General features: G+C 36.7%; 2 protein-coding genes and 1 non-coding gene across 6 annotated transcripts in view; 1 reads left to right on the forward strand and 2 right to left on the reverse strand.

The window, feature by feature from the left end:
• Asb3 (ankyrin repeat and SOCS box containing 3) overlaps nt 1-27,954 on the forward strand; it is a 167,198-nt gene that overhangs the window by 46,880 nt on the left and 92,364 nt on the right. The window contains exons 1-2 of one of the 4 annotated variants that reach the window (XM_058573154.1): nt 7-185; nt 15,960-16,184. The exons of 2 other annotated variants lie outside the window; for them this stretch is intronic. The gene's annotated coding sequence lies outside the window, so the exon portion shown is untranslated. Of the gene's footprint in view, nt 1-6; nt 186-15,959; nt 16,185-27,954 lie in introns of those variants that run through there. One more of the 4 variants, XM_046424097.2, reaches the window with a different exon arrangement.
• Chac2 (ChaC glutathione specific gamma-glutamylcyclotransferase 2) lies at nt 18,072-27,799 on the reverse strand. The gene is made up of 3 exons (XM_046424128.2): nt 27,533-27,799; nt 20,526-20,561; nt 18,072-19,475 (listed from the first exon to the last, which is right to left on the reverse strand). The coding sequence occupies exons 1-3, from the start codon at nt 27,665-27,667 to the stop codon at nt 19,092-19,094; spliced, it is 555 nt and encodes a 184-aa protein (XP_046280084.1). The 5' UTR covers nt 27,668-27,799; the 3' UTR covers nt 18,072-19,091.
• LOC124080221 (U6 spliceosomal RNA) lies at nt 18,690-18,796 on the reverse strand. The gene has a single exon (XR_006847633.1). It is a non-coding gene; the product is annotated as a U6 spliceosomal RNA (small nuclear RNA).

The following is a 27,954-nucleotide window of genomic DNA, read 5'->3' on the forward strand; positions in this document are numbered from 1 at the left end:
TATCAACATCCGGGGCCAAGGAGTCATCTGCCTACGGAAGCCGGGAGGCCCGCTGCGTTTCTGTGGTTTCCGGCAACTGCAACCTGGTGGTAGGGCTCGAATGCGGTGGGCTTTGGGGATCCGACTCCCGGTGACTTGGTTTCAGACCGGCCTTTCCAGCAAAGAATTGGCCGCACGGCGAGCCGGTGAGTTTTAGTGGCGCCGGCCTCTCCTTCTGGCCTCCTGCGCGACTTTCCAAGTGGGTGGGTGGTGGTTTGGCCCGCACTATTTTGAGTGCGGGAAGAGTGAGAGCCAAACGGGTGCTGTTCCGGAGATGAGAAAATTCTAGGTAGCGACGAGAAGTGGGAGGGACACAGTCATCTGCACTTTGCTTTTCGTTTCTATTTGTATACTCACCTTCTCTCCGCCTCTTCTGCTGTGCGATGTGTTCATCTCAGTACTTAGTAGCTTCTGACCGCGCAGGGCGGTTTTGGGAAACCTGGGGTGAGAAAACCTGCTGTCCCCCACGGCAAGAATACCACTGTCCTCCAGAGTTGGCATGGACCGAGACTCTGGTGGGGGAAGGCAGCTAGACATTGCAACCCCTGCATTTTTACCTCACTTGGGGCTCCTCCATTCCAGGATTGAAATGTTATTTTATCATGGAAGTTTCACACATTTCTTTATGGAAGGGGCAGGGCCAGGTGAATGTGAAGTTATGCGCTAAGTCGCACCAGACTCATTCTGAAATTAGACAAAATGTCTTGGTTTCTTCTCTCTCTCTTAAAAAAATGCCATTATCTGTTTTAATCTCCACCATAATAGGTTGTACAGTGTTGGTCATAGACCACTTATCATTCTCAGGCTGGAGAGTGAGAGAAGCTAGACTGTCTTGCTAAATTTGTTAAAGACTGCATGGCTCTCTTACCAAATTTAAGCCAAATAAAAGAGGAAGAGTAGTTCATTTTCATCTCTATAAATTTTCTTTTAACAGGAGGAATCCACAGTATTAAAGGCAGCTTCTATTGTTCCTGAATCCAAATGTTGTTCATTGAATTGCTTAGCATTTCTTTTTTTTAAAAAAATTTTTTATTTATTTTTTAGTTATCGGCGGACACAACATCTTTGTTTTTGTATGTGGTGCTGAGGATCGAACCCGGGCCGCACGCATGCCAGGCGAGCGCGCTACCGCTTGAGCCACTTCCCAGCCTCTGCTTAGCATTTCTTAATGCTAATGTGTGTGTGTCAGACCATTGAGACTGGTAAAAATGGCACAGTTCAGCAAGGTAGATTGAACAAATAATTGCAAACTAGTGTGGTAGTAGTAAATTAGTTAATCTTTATTTAAGCATTTACTCTGTGCTAAGTACTTAAATAAGAACTTTTTATGTATTATGTCATAACCCTTATGAGGCAGGTACTACTATAAATTATATAGTATAAGGATGTTGGGGTAGAGATTAAAAAAAGAAAGTGAAAAACTTGTGGTGGTTAGAAAGGCCTTCTAGGAGAGATGACTATACAACTGGAGTTTTTAAGAATTTATAGGAGTTTGTTAGGCAGATGGGGAAATGCATTTTAAGCATAAGTTGGCCCAGATGGTCCATTAGGGCTTTTTGGTGAGAGAGGGGTGAGTAGGATGGAATCAGCAGCAGGAGACTGGTGCTATAGAGGAAGAGGGGGTCAGTTCAGAGAAGGCTGCTTATGTCTGAGAGAAGTATGTGAGCTTATGTTGAGTACATCAGAACTTCATAGGGTGGTAGATTTTTTACATTGTAATCACCTGAGGTGACACCTATTTTTCAAATATACAAAGTGTATAAAGAATAATTCCAAATGAATTAGGTATTTATTTATTTATTTGTTTTTTTGAGTGTTGGGTATCAAACCCAGGGCCTTGTGCAAGTCAAGTGATGTGTCACTGAGCTGTGCCTCTAGCCTGGATTAAATGTTTAAATGCACATTTTTTTTTTTTTTTTTTTTTGTGGTGGTGCTGGGGATTGAACCCAGGGCCTTATACATGCAAGGCAAGCGCTGTACCCACTGAGCTACATCCCCAGCTCATAAATATTTAAATGAATAACAATAACAACAAAAAAATAGAAAATTTAGGGGAGTATTTGAATGAGCTTGGTGCTTAATGAGATAGGAAGTCCTAAAACCATGAAAGCAAAAAGGTGTTTTTGATTAATAAAAATGAAAAAAATTGTATGGTCTGTTTTACTCTCTGGGACTATAGAGATTGAGTCTGCTTTCAGTGGAGTTTATGATTAAGAAGACTTAATGATTTCTGGCATAGATAAATGCAGCAGAGAAAGTAGGGTTATGTGAAAGAAAACCTATATAGGATGTGTTAAAAATTGATTATAAGGGGTTTTGTGGATTTAATTGTGTTCCCCACAAAGATATGTTGAAGTCCTAACCCACAGACCCTCTGTGTGAACTTATTTGGAAACAGGATATAATGGAGATGTAATTCAAGTTAAGAAGTGGTCATACTGATATAGGGAGGTCCCTAATCCAGTGATTGGTGTCCTTATGAGAAAAATGTAGTCAGGGAGAATGCTGTGTGAAGGGGAAGGCAGAGGTTGGAGTGATCCTTCTATAAACCAAGGAACAGGATCGCTAGCAACCACCATACCAGGAAGAGGCAAGGAAGGAACGTCCCCTAGAGCTTTCAGAGACAGTGCATGAGCACATGTGAGAGCATTTCTGTGCATGACAGTTTGATTTCAGATTTCTAGTTTCCAGAACTATGAAAGAATCAATTTCCGTTGTTTTAAGCTATCCAGTTTATGGCAATTTGTTATAGCAGCCTTAGGAATCTAATATGGGGCAAACTTATCATTCAGGAGTCTGGTAGCAGTAGAGATGGAGGAGTGGTCTGATTTGGTGTTTTTTTTTCAGGTAGAATATCTTGAACTTGCTGGTAGATTAGATGTGATATGATTTTACAGGGATGAATCAGTGATGATGTCTAGATATCGTTTCATGAGCAACTGGTGTAGCTTACTGAAAGAGGGAAGACTGATAAAAGAACAGAATGCATTCTGGTAGGAATCAGCGTTTCTGTTTTACTTTTTATTATGAAATAATTTCAAACTTACATAAAAACTATAAGAATTGTGTAATGAACTCCTAGATTCCCCAGTTGTTAATATTTATCTGATATGTATTTTCTCTTTATTTATACATACATTAATAATAATAACAGTTTCTGAATCAAGGATCAATTTTAGGTACATTAAGTTGTACACGTCAGTTAGACATCCAATTTGGTTAAATAACTCTGAAACTCAGTGGGAGGGGAAGTTCAGGCTGAAGTTCTAAATTTAGGGTTATTGGCCTGTAAATGTAGTTAAAGCCATGGTACTAGCTGAGATCATCTAGGGGAAAAATGAGGATAAAGAAGGGAAGACAAAGGGAGGTTGAGCAGGAGGATTGTGAGCTCAAAGACAGCCTTAGTAACTTAGTGAGGCCCTAAGTAAGTCAGTGAGACCTTGTCTGTAAATAAAATATATTAAAAAAAAAAAAAAGGTCTGGAAATGTGGCTCAGTGATTAAGAACCCCTGAATTCATTCCCCAGTACCAAGAAAGAAAGGTGGTGGTGGTGGTGGTGGAGAGACAGAGGTCATTACATCTCCAAATAGCAATGAAGAATTAACAAAATGGACTAAGAAAGTGTGCCCAGTTAAAGCAGAAAGACACCAGAAAACAGATATTAAGGAAGTCTGGAGAAAGGAATGTTTTAAGGAGGGAGTGAATAGCTAAATGGTTCAGATGTTGCTGAGAAACTGTATTGGGATGTAAGGGATGGTTGAATGTAGCAACATGGAAGAGGAGTACAAGGAAAGGTAGGCCTGATTGGAGTAGATTGAAATGGGAGACTTGCTAAGGTCTATATTAATAAAAACCATATGCTTTTGTACTTTAGCAGAATTGAGAACAGGACTTCTCAATCTTGATACTATTGATAGTTTGGGCTGGGTGATCCTTTGTTGTGGAGTATTATCCTGTGTATTGTATGATGTTTAGTAGTATCCTTGGCTTATGTTCAGTAGACGCCAGTAACAACCCTTGGCTCTCCCCAACCCCCCAATTTGTGACACCAAAAATGCAGACATTTCCAAATGTCCTCATGCTAAATGACTTGGGTTGAGAACCACTGGTTTAGACTCTTAAGTAAAAAACATGAATATTAATGATGAAGTTTTAAATATCAGTGGAACAGGAAAATGTTCAGGGATAAGCAGAGAACCTTTTTTTTTTTTTTTGCATTCCAGAACTTATACAGCTATTCATTACATTTGCAATATTAGTAGTAAATACCAACTTTGCCTTTAATGTAAGTGGTCCTGCATTTCATCTGTAATGGTCATAAGTCACTTAATATTACCCTGCCTTGATGTCATTATTATGTATGTCAGTTATCGTCATAGAGGATTTTGGATAGAAAGTTGTGGAAGATTGTGCTGAATTTTATCAATTCAAAAGTTAGCCTTGAATTTGTTATTTTGAAAACATATTACTTTTAGTAGTCTCTTGACTTTTTCATATATATATGGCACAGAATACACAATTTTAAATTTCATTTAACTTTCTGATTCTTGGATTCTAAATCAATTCCCCTTTATTTGTCAGAGGTACCCTTTTCTCTCAGTGAGGGAGTTTTTTTTTTTTTTACCAGGGATTGAACCCAGGGGCATTTAATCACTGAGTCACATCCCAAGCCCTTTTTTGTATTTTATTTAGAGACAGGGTCTCATTGAGTTGTTTAGGGCCTTGCTAAGTTGCTGAGGCTGAATTTGAACTTGTGATCCTCCTGCCTCAGCCTCCCAAGCCACTGGGATTAGAGGCATATTCCACTGTACTTAGTTGTGTTGTTTAACTGCAACACTGCAGTTCTGGGCAGAGATCAAGCAAGTTGTAGTTATCATCTAACATATTGTTTGGAGGTACTGTTGTAGATATTAAGGATAATATAAAAGTGATATAGTATAGATTAAGTCTCCCAAATCATTACCACCTAGGCAGGAAGATAGCCTGTATGTAACTAATTATATTAAAAGGTACAAAGTAAGAGTATGTTAGAAAGGTACTGTGCAGATAAAGTATTGTGGACATTCATAGGACGGGGTGATTACCTCTGGCAGGGGTGAGAGGAAGAAAGGGTAGAAATCAATAAAATAGTCTTGGCATTTGCATAGGACCTTAACAAATGGTAGCATTTGGTCTTACAGAGTTCTCCTTTTGATTTCCTTTTTTAGTGTTGTGGTTTTTGTTTCTATGGTTTCTAGTTTCTCGTTTTCATGGATGCCACGTCTTCATGAATTTCTTGGAGGATAACACAACTTTTAAATATTTATCTTCCTCTCTCTCTCTCTCTGCTTGCTTGCCACCATGAGGTGAGCAGTTTTGTTCCACCAGGTACTCTTTGCCATGATGTTCTGCCTCACCACAAGCCCATAGCAATGGGACCAAGTGACTATGAAATCTCTGAAATCATGATCCAAAATAAATCTTTCCTTCTGTTAAAAAAATATTTATCTTCTGTTCTCAAAAATAGCTCTGATCCCTTCAGGTCAGTTGTTTGTTTCCATCCTTTTGTGTTTTAAAAGCTTTTCCTTTTTTTTTTTTTTTTTAAAATAATGAGCTTTTCCTAAGTGGGCAGAGTTTTAGCTGTAGCTTCACTTTAGGATGCTTTGGGTGAAATGTAAGAAAGGAGTTGCCTTTTCCCTCCTCTCCCTCTACCCTCTACCTAAATACAGAAGGAGAAGGTTTTGTTGTGGAGTATGAGAATGCTCCAATACTTCCTTGGTAGACTGTTAATTTAAACAACAACAACAACAAAAACAGATGTGATTTTAGCCAAAAGCCAATAATGTTGGTGCTAGACTGTCTATGGGTGATGGAGTGTAATAAAAGGTTTGTTTGGACATTTTATATAAATATTTTAATTCTGATTTAAGTTCAACAGTCCCTCCTTCTTTCTATTCCTACTGTCTCTAAGGTACCTCTAAGGTACCTCTCGAGACTCTGCTGTCTTAGGGGTCTGTCTCTGAGTCTCTCCTGTATTGCTGTAGCCTTGTCACATGTATGTACATGTGTATTTATTCTGGGTTGCAGTTTTCTTTCCACCAGATTATTTCTCAATGTAATTCCAACTGCATTCTTTCTTTATAGAAGAAAGAATGTTCAGTGGGATTTTGGTAGGAAGTAAAGGAAAAATAACGAGTGCTTAGTTTGTCTTAAACAGGAAGTTGTTGAATGAGTACTATTGAGAAAATTGGGCAAAGCATATTTTTGTTTAAACATTTGACTTATATTATGGATGTAGGATGTAGGTATTTAAATTAATCCTTTTATCCTATTTTAAAAAAATTCTTTTTTATTTTATCCTTTTTTAAAAAGGTGAGACTCTTTGGGGTTAAAACCTACTAGTTAAGGTACAAAATGAAATAACTGCAATGTCTTGTTTATTTAAATTAAAAACCTTAATTCAGTTTTGTTTTCAGTGATTAGCACAGTGCTTGGCATGTTGTATGTATTCAGTTAATGACAGTTGTTACGTTTGTTCTACTTAAACTTTTTATCTTTTTCTATCATCTAAGAAGATGAAAATTAAGTGAGTTAATGTATGTCAAGTGCTTGGAATAGAACATGGCATATATAGTAAGTGTTACATAGATTTTTAACTGTTATTCTTAACCCAAGAACACCTATTTTTTTTTCCTACGAGGTGTTTTCTGATCTTACTTGTTTGAAGTAATAATTTGGTTATCCTCCTCCTCCTTCTTCTTCTTCTTTCTTTTTTTTTTTTTTTTTTTTTGGTACCTGGGGTTAAACTCAGGGACACTCAACCACTAAGCCACATCCCCAGCCTTTTTTTGTATTTTATTTAGGGACAGGTGCTGGGTTTCTGTTCTCGCTACTAAAAGGCTCAGGGGTCACTCTAGTTAAACTGGGCTAACTGGGCTGCACGAAATAACCACACAAGAGACACAAATACCTTTTTCTTTTTTTTTTTTTGCTTTGTTTTCTTTTTTTTTTTCTTTTTTTTTTATTGTTGGTTGTTCAAAACATTACATAGTTCTTGATATATCATATTTCACACTTTGATTCAAGTGGGTTATGAACTCCCATTTTTACCCCGTATACCTTTTTCTTTGGGGTTGCTGTGACGGCTCCTCTGACCTTAAGGGTCCGCAGAAAGAGAGAGAGAGAGAGCACACACACGAGCTGACCCCTTTTATTGAGGAGAAGCTATTCAAATGAGGCAAGGGGTCAGGTTTCAGGGGGCTGAGTCTATCTTCATGATGTCCACTGTCAGCAGGTTGACTGACACCTGGGTAGGCCACACCCAAGGGCACAGTAAGAGGAGGGGACACACACAAGGCACTTCCATGGAAGATTCTATCCTAAACAGGGCAAAGGGTTATATTACAAAGGAACAGGTGAGCATAGCTTCACCCATGGGGCTGTAGCAAGACACACCTATTTCTGTGACTGAGCGCCTCAGCACCCAGCTGGGGAGTGTAACTCAGTCACCGGTAATGTTGGCCTCCCACAGACAGGGCTTTGAGCTTTCCATCCTTCTGCCTCAGCCTCCCGAGTTGCTGGGATTACAGGCATGTGCCACCGTGTCCAGCATTCTTCTTGTATTTTATATCACATCCTTTATACTAAATAACAGTTATTTGTTTTCTTGTGGGTCTCTCTACCAAATGTGGTGCTTAATAGTCTACCATGCTTATTTTATAAGCCTAATAGTGGCCTACCATGCTTATTTTTTTGGTCGTCTTGGTGACTAGTCAGTCATTCACATATCATTAGTCTCCTTATTTGTGCTGGGTTTTAAAAGATGAGCAGAACTGTGTGGTTAGGGCATGGTAGTTATGTTAACGGGAAGTGAGATTTTGATAAATATACTGATGCCTCATTTAGGTAGGTGAATGCCAGACTAAAGTATTTGAATTTATTTTGTATGCAGTGGGCAGGTATTTTTGATAACTGACCAGATTAGTTGTTTATTATACAAATATAATTCTGAGTGCAGAGTAGAGAATGTACTGGAAAGAGAAAAGAAATTGGAGACAAGGAAAAGAATGTAAGAACTCTTGTTCTTTCTATATTTATTATAAGGTTCCTACAGCATGTAACTTTTTTTTGGTACCAGGGATTGAGCCCAAGGATGCTTAACCACTGAGCCACATCCTGAGCACCCCTCCACCCCCCTTTAAAATTTTTATTTAAAGACAGGGTCTCACTGAGTTGCTTAGGGACTAGCTAATTTGCTGAGGCTGGCTTTGAACTTGCGATCCTCCTGCCTCAGCCTCCCAGGCTGCTGGGATTACACACAAGTGTCCCCATGTCCAGCTAGCAATAACCTTTTACCATCATGTAACTTTCAAGCTGTAAAACAGATAGGCTTCCAGTCTTCCTTACTAACTTCGTTTTGACTTTTGTTAAAAACTTGAGAAAAAATAAATTTATTGGAATTTATTTGAGCATTAAAAGATTATGAATGGAACTGGATTTGATAGTGTGTGCCTACAATCCCAGTGATGTGGGAGAATGAGGTAGGAGGATTGCGAATTCAGGGCCACTCTAGGCAATTTTGCAAGATCCTTTCTCAAAATAAGAAATAAAATGGGCTTAGCTCACTGATAGAGCACCTGTACACCTGTATACTCTTGGTGGGTATATAAAGTAGTATAGTCATTATGGAGATTCCTCAAAAATTAAAAAATAGAACTACCATATGACTCAGCAATTCTACTTTTGGGTATTTACCCGAACCTAGGCGGTGTTCTAATACTTGCTAAATTACTTAGGCCTCAAACTTTCAATCTTTTTGCCTTAGCCTCCTGAGTCCCTGGGATTACAGGCATGCGCCTCTGAGCTCAACTTCCCCAAAAGACTTGAAATCGGTATGTAGAAGAGATGTCTGCACTCCCATGTTCTTTGAGGCACTATTCACAATAGCTAAGATATGAAACCAACCTAAGTGTCCATCAATAGATAAATGGATAAAAAAAGTGTAGCATACATATGCAGTGGAACACTATTTACCCTTAAGAAAAGAAAATTTGTCATTTATAGCAACATAGATGGAACTGGAGATCATTATGTTGAATCACATATGCCAGGTCCATAAAGAAAAATGTCATATGTTCTCATTTGTATGTGTAATCTAAAATAATCAAATTCTAAGAAGCAGAAAATAGAATAGTGGTTTCCAGAGGATAGCGGAATATGATAGTAGTAACAGAGAGATGATGATCAAAGGGTACAAATACTCAGTTAGATAAGGGGAATTTTTTTTTTATATATATTACATAGCGTGGATATGTGTGTGTGTGTGTGTGTGTGTGTGTGTATGCAGTAAATTATATTTATTGTACATATCCAGATTTCTTTCATCTATCTGTCCTGTCTTCATTTCTTTTGTTTAAAATATTTTTTTAGTTGTCAATGAACATTTATTTATTTATTTATGGTGCTGAGGATTGAACCTAGGCCTCACACATGCCAGGCAAGTGCTCGACCACTGAGCCACAACCACAGCCCTTTCTTTTTTCTTTATTCTTTTTTTTTTTTTTGGGGGGGGGGACTAGGGACTTAATCTAGGGCATTTTCCACTGAGCCATATCCCTCTCCCCCGCTTTTTTTTTTTGGTATCAGGGATTGAACCCAGGGCACTCAACCACTGAGCCACATCCCCCAGCCCTGTCTTATATTTTATGTAGAGACAGGGTCTCCCAGAGTTGCTTAGGGCTTTTCTAAGTTGCTGAGGCTGGCTTTGAACTTATGCTCCTCCTGCCTCAGCCTCCTGAGCTGCTGGGATTACAATAAGTTTCTGTGCTTGTATAGCTTAGCCTTTGTCTGTCAGACATAGAGCTGTGGGTTGAGAGAGTAGGCTAGAGATTGGAATCTGTCAAAATAAAAATGGTAATTGAAGCCCAAGATTTGTGTATCCAATAGGGGATAAAGAGTTGTAAATAGAAGTACCATGAAATGTTCTGCGTGTTTCGCTTTAGAGGCCTGCTATGCTTGGTCACTAGTGCTTGATGCGTCAGAATGGTAAAAAGGAAGAGAACAGAGATCATTGGATTGAATTAGGAAGTAGTCATTGGAGAGTTGAGACTATAGTGATTGGGTGGAATATGAAAGGACACTCACAGAGTTTACACGAAGTTCAGAGACTACACCATACTCTAGAATCTCACACAAGAGATTTATTGTGGTAACAGGAGGCAAATGGACAAGGCTGCCCCTCCAAGGAAAGCAACAGCGTGTAGGCAGCTTTATGGCCTGCAAAAGGAATTTCATAAAGTGCTTAGGAGTTTAAGCTGGGTGGGGTTGAAGGTTTAGCGGCACTATTCTTACCAGAAGTTAAGTAGCACTGCTCAGAATCGAAACTTTGGAACCTCTAGATAAAATGGCTCCTGACCTTAAATGGCGAATCTGATGCCAATATTGGTCTAATGCCAATTTTGATTTGATGCCAATATTCCTCCCTTTTTGTTTTTATAGATACCAGGGGTGGAGACAATGGTCATTCTTCTGTAGCTTCTTCCTGCTGGTTAGGGGCAAAGAATCTCATTCCTCTAAAGGGGGTCAGGGAGGGCTTTAGGTGGGGGCAGAATCTCTCCAAACCACTTAAGAATCCTATCAAAGTATAACAGACTAAAGTTGGATTGGAGAAGCATATGAGTTGATAAGGAGTTGGAACACCAGTTAAAATTTTTCTGTGAAAGTAAGAAAGCTGGAATAAGAGAAATTGTAGGGTTAAGAGGAGGTTTTTTTTTTTTTTTTTTTTTTTCCAATTAAAGAAAGTTTGTTATAGGTAAACCATTTACGAAGAGGCGTTTCAATATAATTAAATAAAACAACCAAAAAAGTGATACTGAAGTATAATATTTTAGAAAGGTAAAATGAATCTTAAGAGCAAAAAAGCCCAGCTGGGCATGTTGATGCATGTCTCTAATACCAGCAACTCTGAGAAACTGAGGCAGGAAGATCACAAGTTAGAGGTCAGCCTCAGCAATTTAGAAAGGATCTCAGCAATTTAGTGAGCCTGTCTCAAAATAAAAGGACTAGGGATATAGCTTCATGGTAAAGTGCCTCTGGGTTCAATTCCCAATATTTCCCCCATGCCCCTCACCCCCCCCAAAAAAAGATGAGAAGAACTTCCATGTTGCAGAAACCTAGTCAGGATGGGGTTTCAACGATCCTAATATAAGCACTATACAGATTTAATGCATTTCTGATAAAAATCCCAATAATATTCCTCTTAGAAATAGAAAAAGCAATCATGAAATTCATCTGGAAAAATAAGAGACCCAGAGTAGCTAAAGCAATCCTTAGCAGAAAGAGTGAAGCAGGGGGCATCACTATACCAGATCTTAAACTATACTATAGAGCAATAGTAACAAAAACAGCATGGTATTGGCACCAGAACAGACTGGTAGACCAATGGTACAGACTAGAGGACACAGAGACTATCCCACAAAACTACAATTTTCTTACATTAGACAGAGATGCCAAAAACATACATTGGAGAAAAGATAGGGTCTTCAACAAATGATGCTGGGAAAACTGGAAATCCATATACAACAAAATGAAATTAAAACCCTATCTCTCACCACGCACAAAACTCAACTCAAAATGCATCAAGGATTTAGGAATACAACCAGAGATTCTGTGTCTAGTAAAAGAAAATGTAGGCCCTAATCTCCATCTTGTGGATTAGGCCCCAACTTCCTTAATAAGACTCCTGTGGCATAAGAATTAAAATCAAGAATCAATAAATGGGATGGACTCAAACTAAAGTTTCTTCTCAGCAAAAGAAACAATCTGTGAGGTGAATAGAGAGCCTACATCTTGGGAGCAAATCTTTACCCCTCACACATCAGATAGAGCACTAATCTCTAGGGTATATAAAGAACTCAAAAAGGTAAACATCAACAAAACAAATAACCCAATGAATAAATGGGTCAAGGACCTGAACAGACACTTTTCAGATGATGATATACAATCAGTCAATCAACAAATATATGAAAAAAATGTTCATCATTGCTAGCAATTAGAGAAATGCAAATCAAAACTACTCAAAGATTTCATCTCACTCCAGTCAAAATGGCAGCTATTATGAAGACAAACAACAGTAAGTGTTGGGGAGGATGTGGGGGAAAAGGTACACTCATACACTGCTGGTGGGACTGCAAATTAGTGTAGCCAATATGGAAAGCAGTATGGAGATTTCTTGGAAAATTGGGACTGGAATCACCATTTGACCCAGCTATCCCTCTCCTTGGTCTATACCCAAAGGACTTGAAAACAGCACACTACAGGGAAACAGCCACATCAGTGTTTATAGCAGCACAATTCACAATAGCTAAACTCTGGAACCAATCTAGATAGCCTTCAATAGATGAATGGATAAAAAAAATGTGGCATATATACACAATGGAGTATTACTCAGCAATAAAAGAGAATAAAATCATGGCATTTGCAGGCAAATGGATAGAATTAGAGAGGATAATGCTAAGTGAAGTTAGCCATTCCCAAAAAACCAAATGCCCAATGTTTTCTTTGAGATAAGGAGGCTGATTCACAGTGGGATAGGGAGTGGGAGCATGGGAGGAATAGACGAACTCTAGATAGGGCAAAGGGGTTGGAGGGGAAGGAAGGGGGACATGGGGTTATTAATGATGGTGGAATGTGATGATCTTTATTATCCAAAGTATACATGTATGAAGACATGAATTGGTGTGAATATACTTTGTATATGACCAGAAAATATAAAAAAATAAAAAATAAATAAAACATTGGGGTTTCCTAAATTCAGGGCTCCTCAGCTGAGGGAAAAAAAATCCTAATATAAATCGATCCCAAAATTAGAATGTTTTCTGTTCAGAGATATTTGGATTTGGCTGGACTATGAAAACTTCAGAAAGTTATAACTGCGATTTAGGGAGCCCAGAGAACACAGACTTGAGTCAGGTGGGTATTGTGTGAATGGACTTTGCTACAAATACTGATGAAACCGATTTTAGAAACTTCAGAAATCTAGAATCACACACTGTACAGAACTTGTGAAAATAATTTACCTGCCGAGCCTTGATAGTACAGAACTTTGAGCCTTGAATCTTATTAAAAGACCCAAAGACCTTGAAATGGCTTCACCTCATGACCAAATCCTGGTTAGAAGAGGATATTCTTGAATGCATGCAGAATGAAATTCCACCCAAGCCAAGTGCAGTTGCGCATGTCTGTAATCCCAGAGGCTCAGTAGGCAGAGGCAGGAGGATTGCAGGCTCAAGGCTGGCCTTAGTAACTTAGTGAGACCCTGTCTTAAAAAATAAAAAGGTCTGGGGATGTGGCTCAGTACTAACGTGCCCCTGGATTCAATCCCCAGTACTCTCCCCTCCCAGAAGCACAAAACAAAAAACTCCTACCCGATGACAGCATCACTTCAAAGTAACAGAGTCATCCCCCGAAACATATCTCTCACTCTTGATATGGCCCACATTCTCCCTTGAATGTGTATTCCTTGCATAATCCCAAAGGTGTCTCTGTCTTGAGATTGCCACTATTCTTTCTTGGATATGTATCTGCTTCCCTAAATAAACCTCTGTGTTTCTGGAAGAAAAAAAAAGGTAACAGAGTCATGTCTAGACTAGGAAAAAGTAGCTTTTAAGGGTTGTTCTAGGGAAATGTGCACATTTAAATGGTTAGAGATTTCTTGAATTGAAAAAGTATTGCACTTAGAAAGAATTAGATGCTAAAGAACAAGTTAACAATTCCTGAAAATAATAGAAAAAAGTATGTAATTATGGACTTCACAAAGAAGCACTGGGGCTGGAGTTGTGGCTCAGTTGTAGAGCGCTTGCCTCACATGCATGAGGCTCAGGGTTCGATCCTCAGCATCACATAAAAATAAATAAATAAAAATAAAGCTATTGGGTCCATCTATGACTAAGAAAATTAAAAGAAAAAAAAAAGCACTGGTCTAATTTCGCAGTACAATTGGGACCTAATCAAAATCCATGGAAGGGGACTGGGGTTGTGGCTCAGCAGTGGAGTGCTTACGTCGCAAGTGCGAGGCGCTGGGTTTGAGCCTCAGCACCACATAAAAATAAATAAACAAAGGTATTGTGTCCATCTACATTTAAAAACAAAACAAAACAAAAAACCCCGTGGAGGAGCTTCTAGAGCAAATGAAGCAAAAGTATATATATTCAAGATTTCCTGGAGAAACAGTAGTTTGAGGGAATACTTATCATCAACCCAATGAAGATTGTCCTACTGTAGTTCAGCACTCAAAGAAATCTTTTATCCCCAATGTCTACTGAACTGAATGCCAAAAGAAGTTTCAGGAAATGTGGAGGAAGTGAGATATCATCCAGAAAACTATGTTTTTATTTTCCAAGAAGATGAAATTTCAAGGAGAGCCAAAGAGGCCATCCTTGAAAAGATACCACATGTTCTATCAGGATTTATATTTAAGAAGGGAGCTGCAACAGGAATTGCATGGTAGAGATGGGCAGCTCTTCTCCCAGGACCCATAAGAACAATATAAGAGCCAGGCTGAGGAGCTGTGGAAACAGTACATACAGGTTGGACATGGATCTCTGGCTTGAGAATTGTTTGCCTAAGGAGTATGCTGCATGTGAAGAGGCAGGACCAAGTTCAGATGTACAGTCCTTATCAGCCAGGAGTCTGCAAGAAAAGATTGGAGAGGAGGTGTGGCTCCAGGGTCCAGGGACACATTTGTCAGACTGTTTAAGTCAACTGTTATCCTTTACCATGACCAGAAGAGAATAAGAAGGAGGTGGGGAGGAAGATGATGGGAGCAACTCTTAGACTGCAGCATTGAATGATGATGAAGACTGAGTCTGAGGGCAGTGGCTCTAGTTTATCTTCCTTAGAACACCCCTTCCTTGGACTCCATCTGAGCTTGGTTCACACTCTAAAAGGTTTGGACAAAGAACTTCCCAGCAAGTCCAGGGCATCCATATCAAAGGCAAGGGAACTTGATGTCCCTCCCCATTTTTATTTTCTTGCTTTTTTTCTTTACCTCTTTCCCCTTCTTCCTCCTTGATACAAATAAGAGGTTGGGAAGAATTTGTAGCAGTACTTTATATCAGGTCCATAAGCCTGAGAGCAAGGGCCCTTTTAAGATAATGTAAGCATTAGCCAGTATCTTCCCCTAATACTATCTTCAGAGGAACTCCCTGCAATGAAGTCTTGAAATACATAATGAAATGATTAGGTTGTGGGAGCTCAGAGGACTGGACTGAATATTCCTGATATAAAAAATTTTGCTCTAATTTTCTCCCTGTATGTGGTGGCTGTGACCCACACCCCAAACCCCTTCTCTCTGAAACTGTCCCTTAGGACTTTTACACTAAATTTAGTCTGAGGAGTAATTCTTTTTCTTTTCTTTTTTTTGGTATTAGCAATTGAACCTAGGAGCTCTTAACCACTGAGCTACATCCCCAGCCTTTTTTATATTTTATTTAGAGACAGCATCTCACTAAGTTGCTTAGGATCTCGATAAGGTGCTGAGGCTAGTCTTGAACTTGCAATCCTACTGCCTCAGCCTCTTGAATTACCACCACTCTTGAATCTCTGAGGAGTACTTGATGGAAGGTAGGGTAGATGCCCTAAGAAAAAATTCAGACTCAGGTATTTCTTTCCCTACTACCTGAAATAAAGAGTTGAACATTCTGACCGTGGGTAGCAAAAAAAAAAAAAAAAAAAAAAAAAAAAAAAAAATATATATATATATATATATATATATATATATATATGCATATTTAACTCTTTGGACTCAATGAAACTGTTTTTACTAATTTAAAAAATAGAAATTAAAAAGTTAAAACATGTTTCTAGTTAAAAACATCCAATTTATTTATTTATTATTTTTTTTAAAGAGAGAGAGAGAGAAATTTTTAATGTTTATTTTTTAGTTTTCGGCAGACACAACATCTTTTTTGTGGTGCTGAGGATCGAACCCGGGCCGCATGCATGCCAGGCAAGCGCGCTACCACATGAGCCACATCCCCAGCCCCCATCCAATTTATTTGAACCAGCTCTTCCTTAGGATCAGTGTCTCATGATTCTGGGAACTGCTTTTCCAAGTGATGTCTGAATTTATTCTGGGCAGAATCTTCCAATCCTTTCAGCTGTTCCAGGTGAGTGAATGTCACCTTTAGTATTCAGGATAGGAACATACATAGAAACATATAGATGAGTGCACTATTCTGACTTGTATTTATACACCAGTATCACAGTACTTTAATACTTTTGTTTTGCTGGTATTTTAAAAAATCTACCAGAGATCAGTACATTCTTACAATTTCCCTCTCAATATTTCTGTTTTCATATTTTATTCTCATGAATATTAGCATCATAATAGTTAACATCATTTTTATACAAAACCCATTGAGTATTTTTCCTAAGTATCTTAGTGAATTTTTATTTATAAGTATTTTTTCTAGGTAAATAATCACTTCCAGGAAATAATGGCAATATTTGTTATACTTTTAATATCTGTTTCTAAATGTTTTGGATGGACTATCGAGAATGATGTTAAGTGGTAATAGCAGTGATATGTTTTTAACTTCCTTCTGACTTTCAACTTAAGGCTTATAGGATTTGTAACCATGAAAATTATGCTGACTTACATATTTAAAATAAATTATGTCATATTAAGAAAAAGGTTTCTTTTCTAAATGTACTCATACTTTTTTGATTTCTAAAATGTAACACCTACCTAACATTTGTACTCTGAAGAAGAGAATCCTAGTTTCATGTATGTAGTTATGGCAGAATGAAAAAAAATGTTTTGAAAGTAAGATTTGAGGGCCATTAAGAGAGATTTGCAGCTTTGCTAGGAAGACTTTCATTCTAGATAATTTTGTACCAGAGTTAATAGTTATTTCTAACTTGAAGACTCCAGACCCCAGCTTCTCTCTAATATAGTACTGTTTAACTTCTTCATTTTATTCAGGTTTCTGCCCATCCTAATGAAAACTCCTGGCTCTTTGGAACACAGCCTTACTATAAATGTTGATGTTATACCATGAATATGTTCATATACTTTCTATTCTAACTTCTAACTGAAAGCCTAGAAAAACATGCAATTGGATATTCCCCCAAATAACCTGTTTTTTGTAACTTATTTGTACATGTTAAATGGTAGAAGAATCACTTTGGTAAGTCCCAAACTCCTTTGGGCCTTGATTTGTTTGTAAAATGAAAAGCTGTTCCTCTGTATTGACCTATATGACTCTGAGCTGTGGCCTGTGAATCTTGGATAGGCTTATTATATGTGTGGGAATAGAAATTAACTTTTTTTGTGTAATAATAAGTTATATACTGTTTCATTATACAAAAATGTGAAAGTTTTTTACCTCTTGGAGAAAAGATGCAGGATGGTGAAAATATGGTTTTTAAGTTCATGTGGTTTTTAAAAGAGAGATCTGGATTTCAGCCATTTACTAGCTATGTAACTGAGTGCAGGTTACTGTAAAAGATAGCTCAGAGGAGTTATACAAAAAAATGGGACATATTGCCTCCATAAGTGCCTAGTGCAGTCTATGTATCCTAGATATTAATAAATGCTCGTTTATTTTCTGTAGTACTAGACATGTGAAATGACTTTAGGAAAATTAAAAATTTAAATTATTAGAAAATATTTAAAATGGTTACTAAGAGACTAATAAATAGAAAAATGGGGAAGGACAATTGTTTGTATTATATAGGACAACAGTAATTTGTGTGAAAAACTTCTGTACTAATTATTAGTCATGTGTAGATTTGAAGAGTTTTATAAAGTTTTCTATTAGATTTAACATGATACTGAAATTCATTTCATGTTGAAAGATTCTTTAGGCTGTATTGTATTGAGAAAGAAATCTCTTACAATCTTACAATTTAGCTCCTAAATTAGGGATAATTTTACATGAGTTCATAATTTAAGTATTTTTTTTCCTATGTGAGTAATAGCACAAACACAGTTGATACTCCTATTTAGGTGACAAGATTCAGGAAAGAATATAAAGTTGTGTAGCACATAATCAGGTAATACCATTTAATTTTTTAAACAATTATAATTCCAAAGGCTATTTCAGACACGCAAATTTCATTATATATATGTGTGTATATGTTTCTGTTAATCTATAATTATCAGTCTATCCCTTTTTTTCCATTTCAGAATAAGTACAAAATAAATGACATTATTATTAGTGGATGTGATTTGTACTATTTTGTACTGTTTAGCTAAATGAATTATTTTCTATGTAGTGTAATGCATTTATTCAAGAAAGGAGAGATACAGCAGACTAAAATTCCAAGGATATTTTTATAATAAAAAAATGCCAATTTCTTTTGGCCTGAATTTGAAAGTCTCATTTTATACTTGAATAACAAGGAAATTCACATTCAAGGCCAAAATAAAATGTCGTCTGTATTAACATACATTTAAAATTGCACATCATTTTAAGCTTACATATTCTAACCATCGTTATAGAATTATTTTATAGGAACATATTGAAGGTATAGTAATATTTATAATATTTATTGGACTTCTGGCTTAATTCTCTATAACCTCAAAATAGTATTGTGAAATGAAACAAGATTATTTTACTCTGATACAAACAAGAACTGAACCAAGTCTTTCTATATTTTGCTTCTTTAAAAATATGGAATGCTTCACAAATTTGCCCGTTATTCTTGTGCAGGGGCCATGCAAATCTTCTCTGTATTGTTCCAATTTTAGTATATGTGCTGCCGAAGGGAGTACTTTGTATGTTTCTAAAGAATTCACTTGTGATGAGCAAGTGTTCGATATCATATAATTAGGAAATCATTATATTATTAAAACTTGAATTTTTTCTTTCTCTGTATGTCAGTCTTCTGAATATATGTGTTTCAGGACACTTGCACTTAAATTATACATTTAGATGATATCCTGGCTATAACATTAAAAACAATAAGATCTTCAACTAAACAAATTTCCAAAATATTGTCATTGTGTGCTGAAGTTACTCTTTGAAGACTAAATGATCTATTATTTAAATAAGTTAATGATTAGGTCTTTATATGCAACTGAGGTTCTGTTTTTCTTCTAAACGTTCCTTTACTAATTTTTCCAAGGAGAAAAGATGCTCATCTGCATCTTCTGGTACAAGGCTTCTAATAGAATTGGCAAGCTCAAAAAGATACTCCGTATTTCTTCCACTTGGACCAGCTGCATTAAAAATTTGTTCAGCAATGTCTTCCAGAGGGGCAGGACCAAGATAATTAGGATTATCACACGTTCCAATATATAACAGCACACTGAATGGTTTTGTTGTGGGATCTTTTGGATAAAAAATGACTGTTATGTTTCTGTAGCCTCCTTTCTCTCTGAAGTCAAGGTATGCTTTTACTTCTTCTTCTTTTCCTACTGGCAGTTTGTAAGCAACACCCCAAACACAACCCTGTTGGAAAATAAAAGAACACACTAGTTAGCATTTACAAGCCTAATCAAAATAGGTAAAAATGTGTTATGTCTAAGAAAATATCTTGTATAGGTAGAAGAAAATGCAGTTGTTTTGTCTTACTTAGAGTTCATTGAAGAGGTTATACTAAACAATAAAGGAAATCAGTATTTAAAAATCTGAATAAATAATTTCTTTGTATCATAGGCACAACATATTTATCACTAAAAACTTTAAATCAGATTTTTTTTTATCAACTAATGGGACTGAAATGAAAATTTCATGTTTTCATTGGGTCATTAAGAAATTCTATAAAAACATTTGTTTTTTTTAATACTGTTGATTAGAAGTTATAGTTACCAGCTTAAAGCTGTTTTTATAGATGATTTTCCCTAGTGTAAGTTAGGAAAGCATTTCCTAGTCTATACCATTATTGATCTGTTATTGGTAGCTGTTTTATTTTTGTATATCAAAGTCCTTTGCAAAATTTAATCTTTAATTCCACAATATAAAATTTTAGATCTGTATGCAAACAAAATGATTAAAAATATTTAAGAAACTGAGAACTATAATTTAAGAGTTCTGATACTTCAAACCTGTTAAAAACAGTCTTACTGATAAAATTAGGCAACACAGAAAGTGAGAATTCTTTACTTAGTTCTCTGCTGAAAATATTAGACTTCTAGCAAATGGAAGAGAGACTTCACAGTTATATTTGATTCTTAGCCACACTACCACTATCTATTAATGTCAAAGGGGACCACAAAATTCTCAAACTCTTAAAAAAAAACTTGCTAGAATGAAAATACATGTCATTTGGTTGTATTTTGTTGTTACTTTGCATTCTGCATTCTAACTTTTCCTACTGGCCTAATTTTCTACAAACATGAAAAACAAAGCCAAATAACTCACGACAAATACAGAAGAGTTCTAGACTTAGTATAGTTTCAATAGTCTGAAAACTATTCATAAAATTTAATTATTAGAACAAGAAACATCTCAACATTTTTACAATTAAAGTCTATATAAAAAGAAATAATTATATCATACCCCAGGATCTTCAACGAGAGTCACAACTCTTCCAGGCTGTTTTGAGAAAGGTAAAAAAAAAAAAAAAAAAAAATTCTGAATCAAATAACCAAATATTAGTGACTTAATGTTGACATGGAATATTTTAACTATATTTACTCTAAGAAGCATTTTTTAAAAATGTGGGTTTTTTGTACTAGGGATTGAATCCGGTGTGCTTAACCATTGAGCCACATTTCCAGACTCCTTTTGAAATTTTTTTATATAGTAACTGGGTCTCGGTATATTGCTGAGACTGGCTTTGATACTCCAGCCTCAGCCTCCTAAGCCTCTGGGATTATAGGCATTTGCCACCACACTTTGCAAAACGTACTCATTTTTTAAAGATAAAGTTTAAAGTGAGCTAAGTAAGAGAGTCTACCTTTATTCTAAAGTAGAACAGCTTTCTAAAATATTTCCATCAATTTACATGTATTAGATAAATTCATTTAAAATTAAAGAACAGCAATGATTAAGGCCTATCTAGAATGAAAGGCAAATAGAAGCAGCAATTATAAATAAAAAGTCTGGTTTTCCACTTGAGAAAAACGAGATTTTTAATAGTTTTAGTAAGGAAAAATATAGATAATTCAGGGTGTTTGCCTATACGGAAGTATTTTTCAGACTTTGATCAGATCACTGAAGGATTTGATAGACACATATTATTGATAGGCCACACCTAGGTCTGAAGCCTGAGAATGTTCATTTGTAATCCATTTCCCATGTGATTCCAGTGAAATGGTTTTGGGTATATACTTTGAACTACTGCTAACACGGTATATATACCATGAGGTATCAAGTGCAAGTAAATGAGTAATTTGCACCTGTGAGTTAAGAATTGCCTTTACCTTTCTATTTACGGCAGTAGGTGCTTCAAGGTAGGCATCTGTTTTATATTTCTAAATGAATTTTACATTGCCCTAGTGAGAAGTTAATATTAGAACTGGTCTGCCCAAGGCTTCCATTGTAGCTCAGTGATAGAGAACTTACCTAGCACGTGATGAGGCACTGAGTTCGATTCTCAGTACCACATAAAAATAAATAAATTAAGAAAAAAAGAACTGATCTATCCATACAGTTTCTCTTATATGGGACAGTTAGACCACCTGTGTTCTAGGCAATTTTATTTTTCCATATTGGTTTTTACACAGGTCAAGTTATACTCCATGTATGTCTAAATATACTGTCATGCTTATCTAAAAAGAAGAAGAAGAACAACAACAACAACAAAAAGCCATAGCTATTGAAAGGAATAAACAGCTAGTAGACTACAAGAAGCAACCCGAGGAGCTATGAAATTAAGAAATGATGGTATTTCAGAAAGATTTTTTTTTTTAAAGTAAGCTCCCTACGCTACCATGCTCCCTGTTTAGAGACAGCTCATAAAGTGGGTATTCAGGAGTAGCTTCATAAAAAAGATTTGTTGAGACAGTGAGCAAGACAGACAGACACACATACACACATACACACACACACACACACACAGACCTGTCACATCAGGGTTTATTGTTGCTGCATTTTCTCTTAGTTTTTATCTTCTCTACCAGGTCTAAAGTTTTCTTTTATCCACTTCTTATCTTCCTCAGAATGACTAATGTTTTCCTGTGAAATTTTAGTGAGCTTGGGAGATGGATATTTCTAAAAGGCTGTGAAAACCTAAGAAAATTACTGTACCAGAATGAGCTGATGTAAGCTGGAGTAATAAAATTAGTTACTCTGAGGAAAAAAACAAAAAGCTGGCTTTGTATCATTCCACTTGAAATTGAAATTATATATTATCAAGTCAAAACAAACTTTATTGGCTGTTCCATTTCAGTGGCTGAAAAAGTAATCTTTATTTATAAATTGAAAGCCTTAGAGAAAATCCAGACTTGGAATATTCCATAATTTAAGTCACAAAGGTGATTTAAACCAAAGTAAGCTTTTCTTTTAAAATTTCTTGAGAGCATTATAATTTACATAGTATTAGGGTTCATTGACAAAATAATACACATAAGGAATTTTGATTTCAATCCTTATTCCCCTCTTTTCCTTCTCTCCTTCCTCCCTGCTCTCTCTCCTCTCTTTTATTGATCTTCCTTTCACTCCTTTATTTTTTTATTTTTGACTAGTATTTCTCCATATATATATACACAGGTATGTTAGTTTTTCTTTATGAAATTCTTACCTAGTGCCAAAGGTTGTCTACTGACATGTTAACATTAGCAAGAATGCTGAGTTGCAAGCCACAAGTTTCCTTACATGTATGCCTAATGACTGGCACACAGCCTAAATCATTCAAATATTTGTGTCATCTTTGTTCTGTTTGCTTCTTGTCTTTATCCATTTGTATAAAGAATTTGTAATCAAAGGACACATGGGATTTTGAATTATGATTTCTCATTTATTTGTATTTTCCCATAAGTCTTGTACATTTTAATAGCTGTATAATATTTGAAATAGAGGAACTATAAATTAAAAATTCTTGTGTTCTTGGAAGTTTAAATTTACAATAATACAACAATGAGGATGCATATATTGGTGTGACTCATTAAGTACTGTCACATTACTTCTAATTATTTTCAAATTTACAGTGAAATTTTTGATTCTTATTTCCAAGAAATATACCTCTGGAATACAAATCAACATGCCAAATAAGTAGAGAATACTTGAGGGCAAAGGTATATATATATATATATATACCTTTAATATATATATATATATATAATATATATATATATTAAATATACAGTAAGAATACTGACTCTTAGGTGGCTAGAAAGATAAAATTCTTGCCAAAAAGCATAATGAATCATGATTTATGAATAAGGGCTTAGAGGCAAGAGTAGAACAGGCCAGGAGTTTGACTTTAGCAGAGGGTCACCCATATATAGGAGATGATTCAGAAAGTTGACTAGAGAAGTTAGAGGCAGATTTGAAAAGTCAAAGAGCGAAGTTAAGGGCTAGGGATATAACTCAGGGGTAGGGTGCTTGCCCAATGTTTATGAGGTCCTATTTTTTTTTTTTTTTAAAGAGTTTAAATCAGGGAAAATGGAAATAAGCCACTAATATTTGGGAAAAACAGGAAATAAGGAGCTACTAAGGCATTTGAGTAGGAGGTGGCTAGTATGTAACTTTTGTTTCCCTCCAGTCTGTTCTTTACTTGGGCCACAAATGACTTTCTGGCTTTGAATTTTTCAGGGCTGTTAAGTCTACAGGATATAATTAAAGTTCCTTAGCATGATTTAACTACAAACCTCATTTCTTCCCACTTGTCTCCTCAAGATGTACTGAATTATTTAAAACTCTGTAAATGTATTGCCTAATGTGTATGGAATGCCCTTCTCCCTTCTGTTTACCTGGTGTATCTGGCCACTCCCTCCATAAAGTTTTGGCTCAGTTCCTAGGCAAATTTAGAAGCTCCTTCTCAGAATACTCTAGTGCTTCTTTTATTCATTTCTTTTCCAAGTATTTTTGTTTGCACAAGTGTCTCCTACTTATGTAGATACTCAGTTGTAATTGTTGAAAGGGTAGCTGGGTAGCTGAAGTTTTGATTTGGATGGTGGTAGGTGAAACAAAAAAACTATAGGAAGTCATTTTAAGGGTAAATATTTGTAGTCTTGTGACTGTTAATGACTGATTCAGACATGGACTACTGGCATTACTGATAAATTTACTTAAAAATCTTTTCTAAACCTTGAGCTCTTTGTTGCTAAGATAAATGTTATTGAGAAACAATATAAATTTGTAAATTTACTTAAGTATTTTTTTTTGGGGGGGGGCGGGCAATGAAACTGAAGAAAGGGCATGGAGGATGTGAAATGAGGGTCATCATGAGACATATCAAGTGTGTTTTCTTAGGGTAATAAGTGGTGTTTCTGATCCAAAAGAAAAGTTGGGTATTTAGTTGAATGTGTACAAGTTTGTCTCACCCATTAAAATTTAGGCTTTTTTTTTTTTGAGTTTGTGATACATTCTATTTGTAGGGAAAAGTATTTCCCATTTAAAGAAAATCCTTTGGTGAGAAACTGCCAGTTTTATTATATATAAATGAAATTATTAATTAAACTTAAAAATAAATTAATGTTTAATGAAGCTAAAAAGTAAAATTTAACAAAGCAAGTATGTTCAGTATTTTTCCAAAAGATGTCACCTTGCACTATGTATATGTATAAATTAATGATGCCTTTTTTGAGGACTAACTTACTAGGGTAGGTTGTTGTAAAAAAAAAAAAAAAGTTTATGTCCTAAATAGTATCTAAATCATTCTAATTTGCTGGATATTTCTCTAGCCATTTGTATAACTGTCAAACAGTTAACATTATATAAGGCCAGAAATACATTTTAATAAAAAATGTGAAGCAAATTATGTTTTTTTGGGGTGGGCTGTCCTGGGGTTTGAACTCAGGGGCACTTTACCACTGAGCTACATCCCCATACCTTTTTATTTCTTGAAACAGGGTCTCTCTAAATTGCTGAGGCTGGCCTTGAACTTGTGCTCCTCTTGTGTCAGCCTCCCAAGTCTTGGGGATTATAGGCGCGCACTACCAAGCCCAGTCCTATCTAATTTTTCAACAGAACACCAGGAAAATACTTTAATTAACAAGGATGAATTCTTTAAAAGATGTAAAACTGTTATCCAATGCAGTTTTCCCCTCTAACTCTCTATATTTCAGTACTTATTATTAGTATTTTCTAAGTACTGGGAATTGAATCCAGGAACACTTTTAATACTAAGCTACATCCTCATTCCTTTTATTTTTATTTTGAGACAGGGTCTCACCAAATCGCCCAGGCTGGCCTCCTGCAGCCTCCCAAATAGGTGTGTTTGGCTTATTTCAGTAAATTTAAATACAAAGAGATACTGGTTTATATAGTTACTTCAGGTGCATTGGGGCACTCTGGTAATCCAAAGGATTTAGGAGGCCGAGGCAGGAGAACTGCAAGTTTAAGTCCAGCCCCAGCAATTCAGGGAGGCTCTAGGCAACTTAGCAAGACCCTGCCTCTAAGTAAATAAATAAAAGGGTTGGGGATGCAGCTCAGTGGTAAAGCACCCCTGGGTTCAGTCCCTATTACCAAAAAAAAAAAAACCAAAAAAACCCCAAAACATGTACTAGACATTTTTTTTTTTTATTGGAGGGGGGGAGTAGGTAACTAGGGATTGAACTTGGGGCACTTGACCACTGAGCCACATCTCTAGCTACTGGGATTTCAGGCCTGTGCCACCTCGCAGGGCTGGACAGTTTCTTATTATCAGTCTGTTTCACAGTATACATATCTCTGTGTACTATGTAACAAACATATTTTGGTTGAGACCAGAGTAGTAAAATATGCTATTAAAACCACATACAGAACTGGGGTTGTAGCTTAGTGGTAGAGCGCTTTCCTAGCGTGTGTGAGGCACCAGGTTAATAAATTAATCAGTTAAATAAAGGTCCATCGACAACTAAAAAAACCCCCCAAAACCCCACATAGATACATTTTTTTTGGGGGGGGGTACTGGGGACTGAACTCAGGGACACTAGACCAGAGCTACATCCCCAGCCCTATTTTGTATGTTATTTAGAGACAGGGTCTCACTGAGTTGCTTAGCGTCTAGCTTTTTGTTGAGACTGACTTAGAACTTGGGATTCTCCTTTCTTAGCCTCCCACCACATAGATACATATTTAAAATTTATTCTTAAAATGAAAGCCCTGGCTAAGGCTTTCTTTTCAGAATGGCAATTTTAAGTGCTCATATAAAAACTGGAAACTCAAAGAACAATTTATTTAGGTTAGATTTTTTTTTTTAATGTCTTGAATACTGTTGTATAACATTCTTAAAAATACTTAGGTCATGTTTCTCTTGGCCTATAAATGTACTAAGCCACTGTCCTTTTATTTTTTGCAATACTAGTGTCTATTTTATTCTGCTGCCCTTCCTATCCCCCCTGTTTGATTTTAATTCTGTGTCATACAAGCTACTTTAGAATCCTGATTTCTTACCCTTTCCACACTGCAGTGTTTCTTTGGAATTAACCTTAAACACTTCCTCTGTCAGATTTCCAGTATGTTAGATATCATGTTTTTAGGTCAATATTAATTTTTTTAAAACAGTAGTCAAACTTCAATTCCCAGCACTGCCAAAATCACAGTAGCATCAGCAAACAAAAATATACTCCTTCAAAAGATAGGAGGCTAACTAAGTAAGTGTCCAAGTTATTGGAGTTACAGTTATCACAGATTTAGTTTTCTTCATGGATTAGTTTTGTAGCCCATATGCTGTGTAAATAAGCTGTTTCTAATTCTCTGAACACACTGAGTCGAATGTCTTTTTATGACTGACTGAAAAAAAAATCAAAGAAATTTTATTTTTTATTTATGGGAACTATCACGAAATAAACTTAAATAATGCTGCTTTGGCCCTGTTACTGATATAACAAAACAGGGGACTTCATTTAACTTCGGGGTACCTGACAACTAAAATGATCAATAACTTGATACAGTTGTGGAAACCAGTTCTGTAATGTTAGTGTTATAAAAAGAGTTGGAAAGATATTAAAAAAAAAAACCTTAGAAATTACACGCACGTTTAAACTCAAACCAGTGAAAGTCTGGCAAAATGCAGACATGTCAACAAACTTATTGCGAAAAAGCTGAATTTGCAAGTTGATTTTACTATTTCACCTCCATGGTGACATGAAATTTCATTTTCCTGCCACTGTTTTTGTTTTTTTGGCAGAGGCTGCCAAGAAATGGAACCCTCTTGCCAGGCATATCAGGCTAGGGAAAGCTTATGTGCTTGTGCTCATGCTTTTTGTTTCAGCATCTTAACCGGCTTCAAAGGAGTGTTCTGGTTTGGAAGAGAAGTAGGGGGCAGGTGGCCAAGGAAGATGCATAGATACAGCAGTTTTACCCCTGACCCACGTGTTCGGCCCTCGGAAAGCATTTGGGTGTGGGTCCCATACAGACCTGCCTGGAGTTGGGGAGCGGTGGTCTGGGGGCTTTGTGGGAACTGACTGGCTTCTCACCTTGCCGGGGACCCCGCGGTGGTCAGTGCTGCCCTGCCAGAAGCGCCTGCTGTAGTTTGTGATGTATCCGACCAGCTTATCCTGATAGGGGAAGTCCACCTTCCAGATCAGGGACCCATAACCAAAAACCCACATCTTGCGGTGGCTCCTGGTGGTGGTAGGGGCGGCAGCGGCCGCGGCCGCCGACCCTCATCAGCTGCGGTCTTGGCCGCCGCCTGGGACTGCAGCCTACTAGAGGCAAGTAACCGGCTACGCGGGGCGCAGGCGCAGTGGCTGCGTTGCAGCTTAGGGTGCAAAGCATACTGGGTTTGTAGTCCGTGGAACGTTTTCCGATTCCGTTTTAGGTGGCATTATTTTTTTCCCTGACTCATTCTCAGGAATCATTGGTCTTCTGTATATTAAACAATGGATTCTTCTGCAGC

This window comes from Marmota monax, unplaced genomic scaffold (genome assembly GCF_021218885.2).
Source record: "Marmota monax isolate L192 unplaced genomic scaffold, Marmota_monax_Labrador192_F-V1.1 WCK01_AAM20220418_F8-fsc00015, whole genome shotgun sequence".
NCBI lineage: Eukaryota > Metazoa > Chordata > Mammalia > Rodentia > Sciuridae > Marmota > Marmota monax.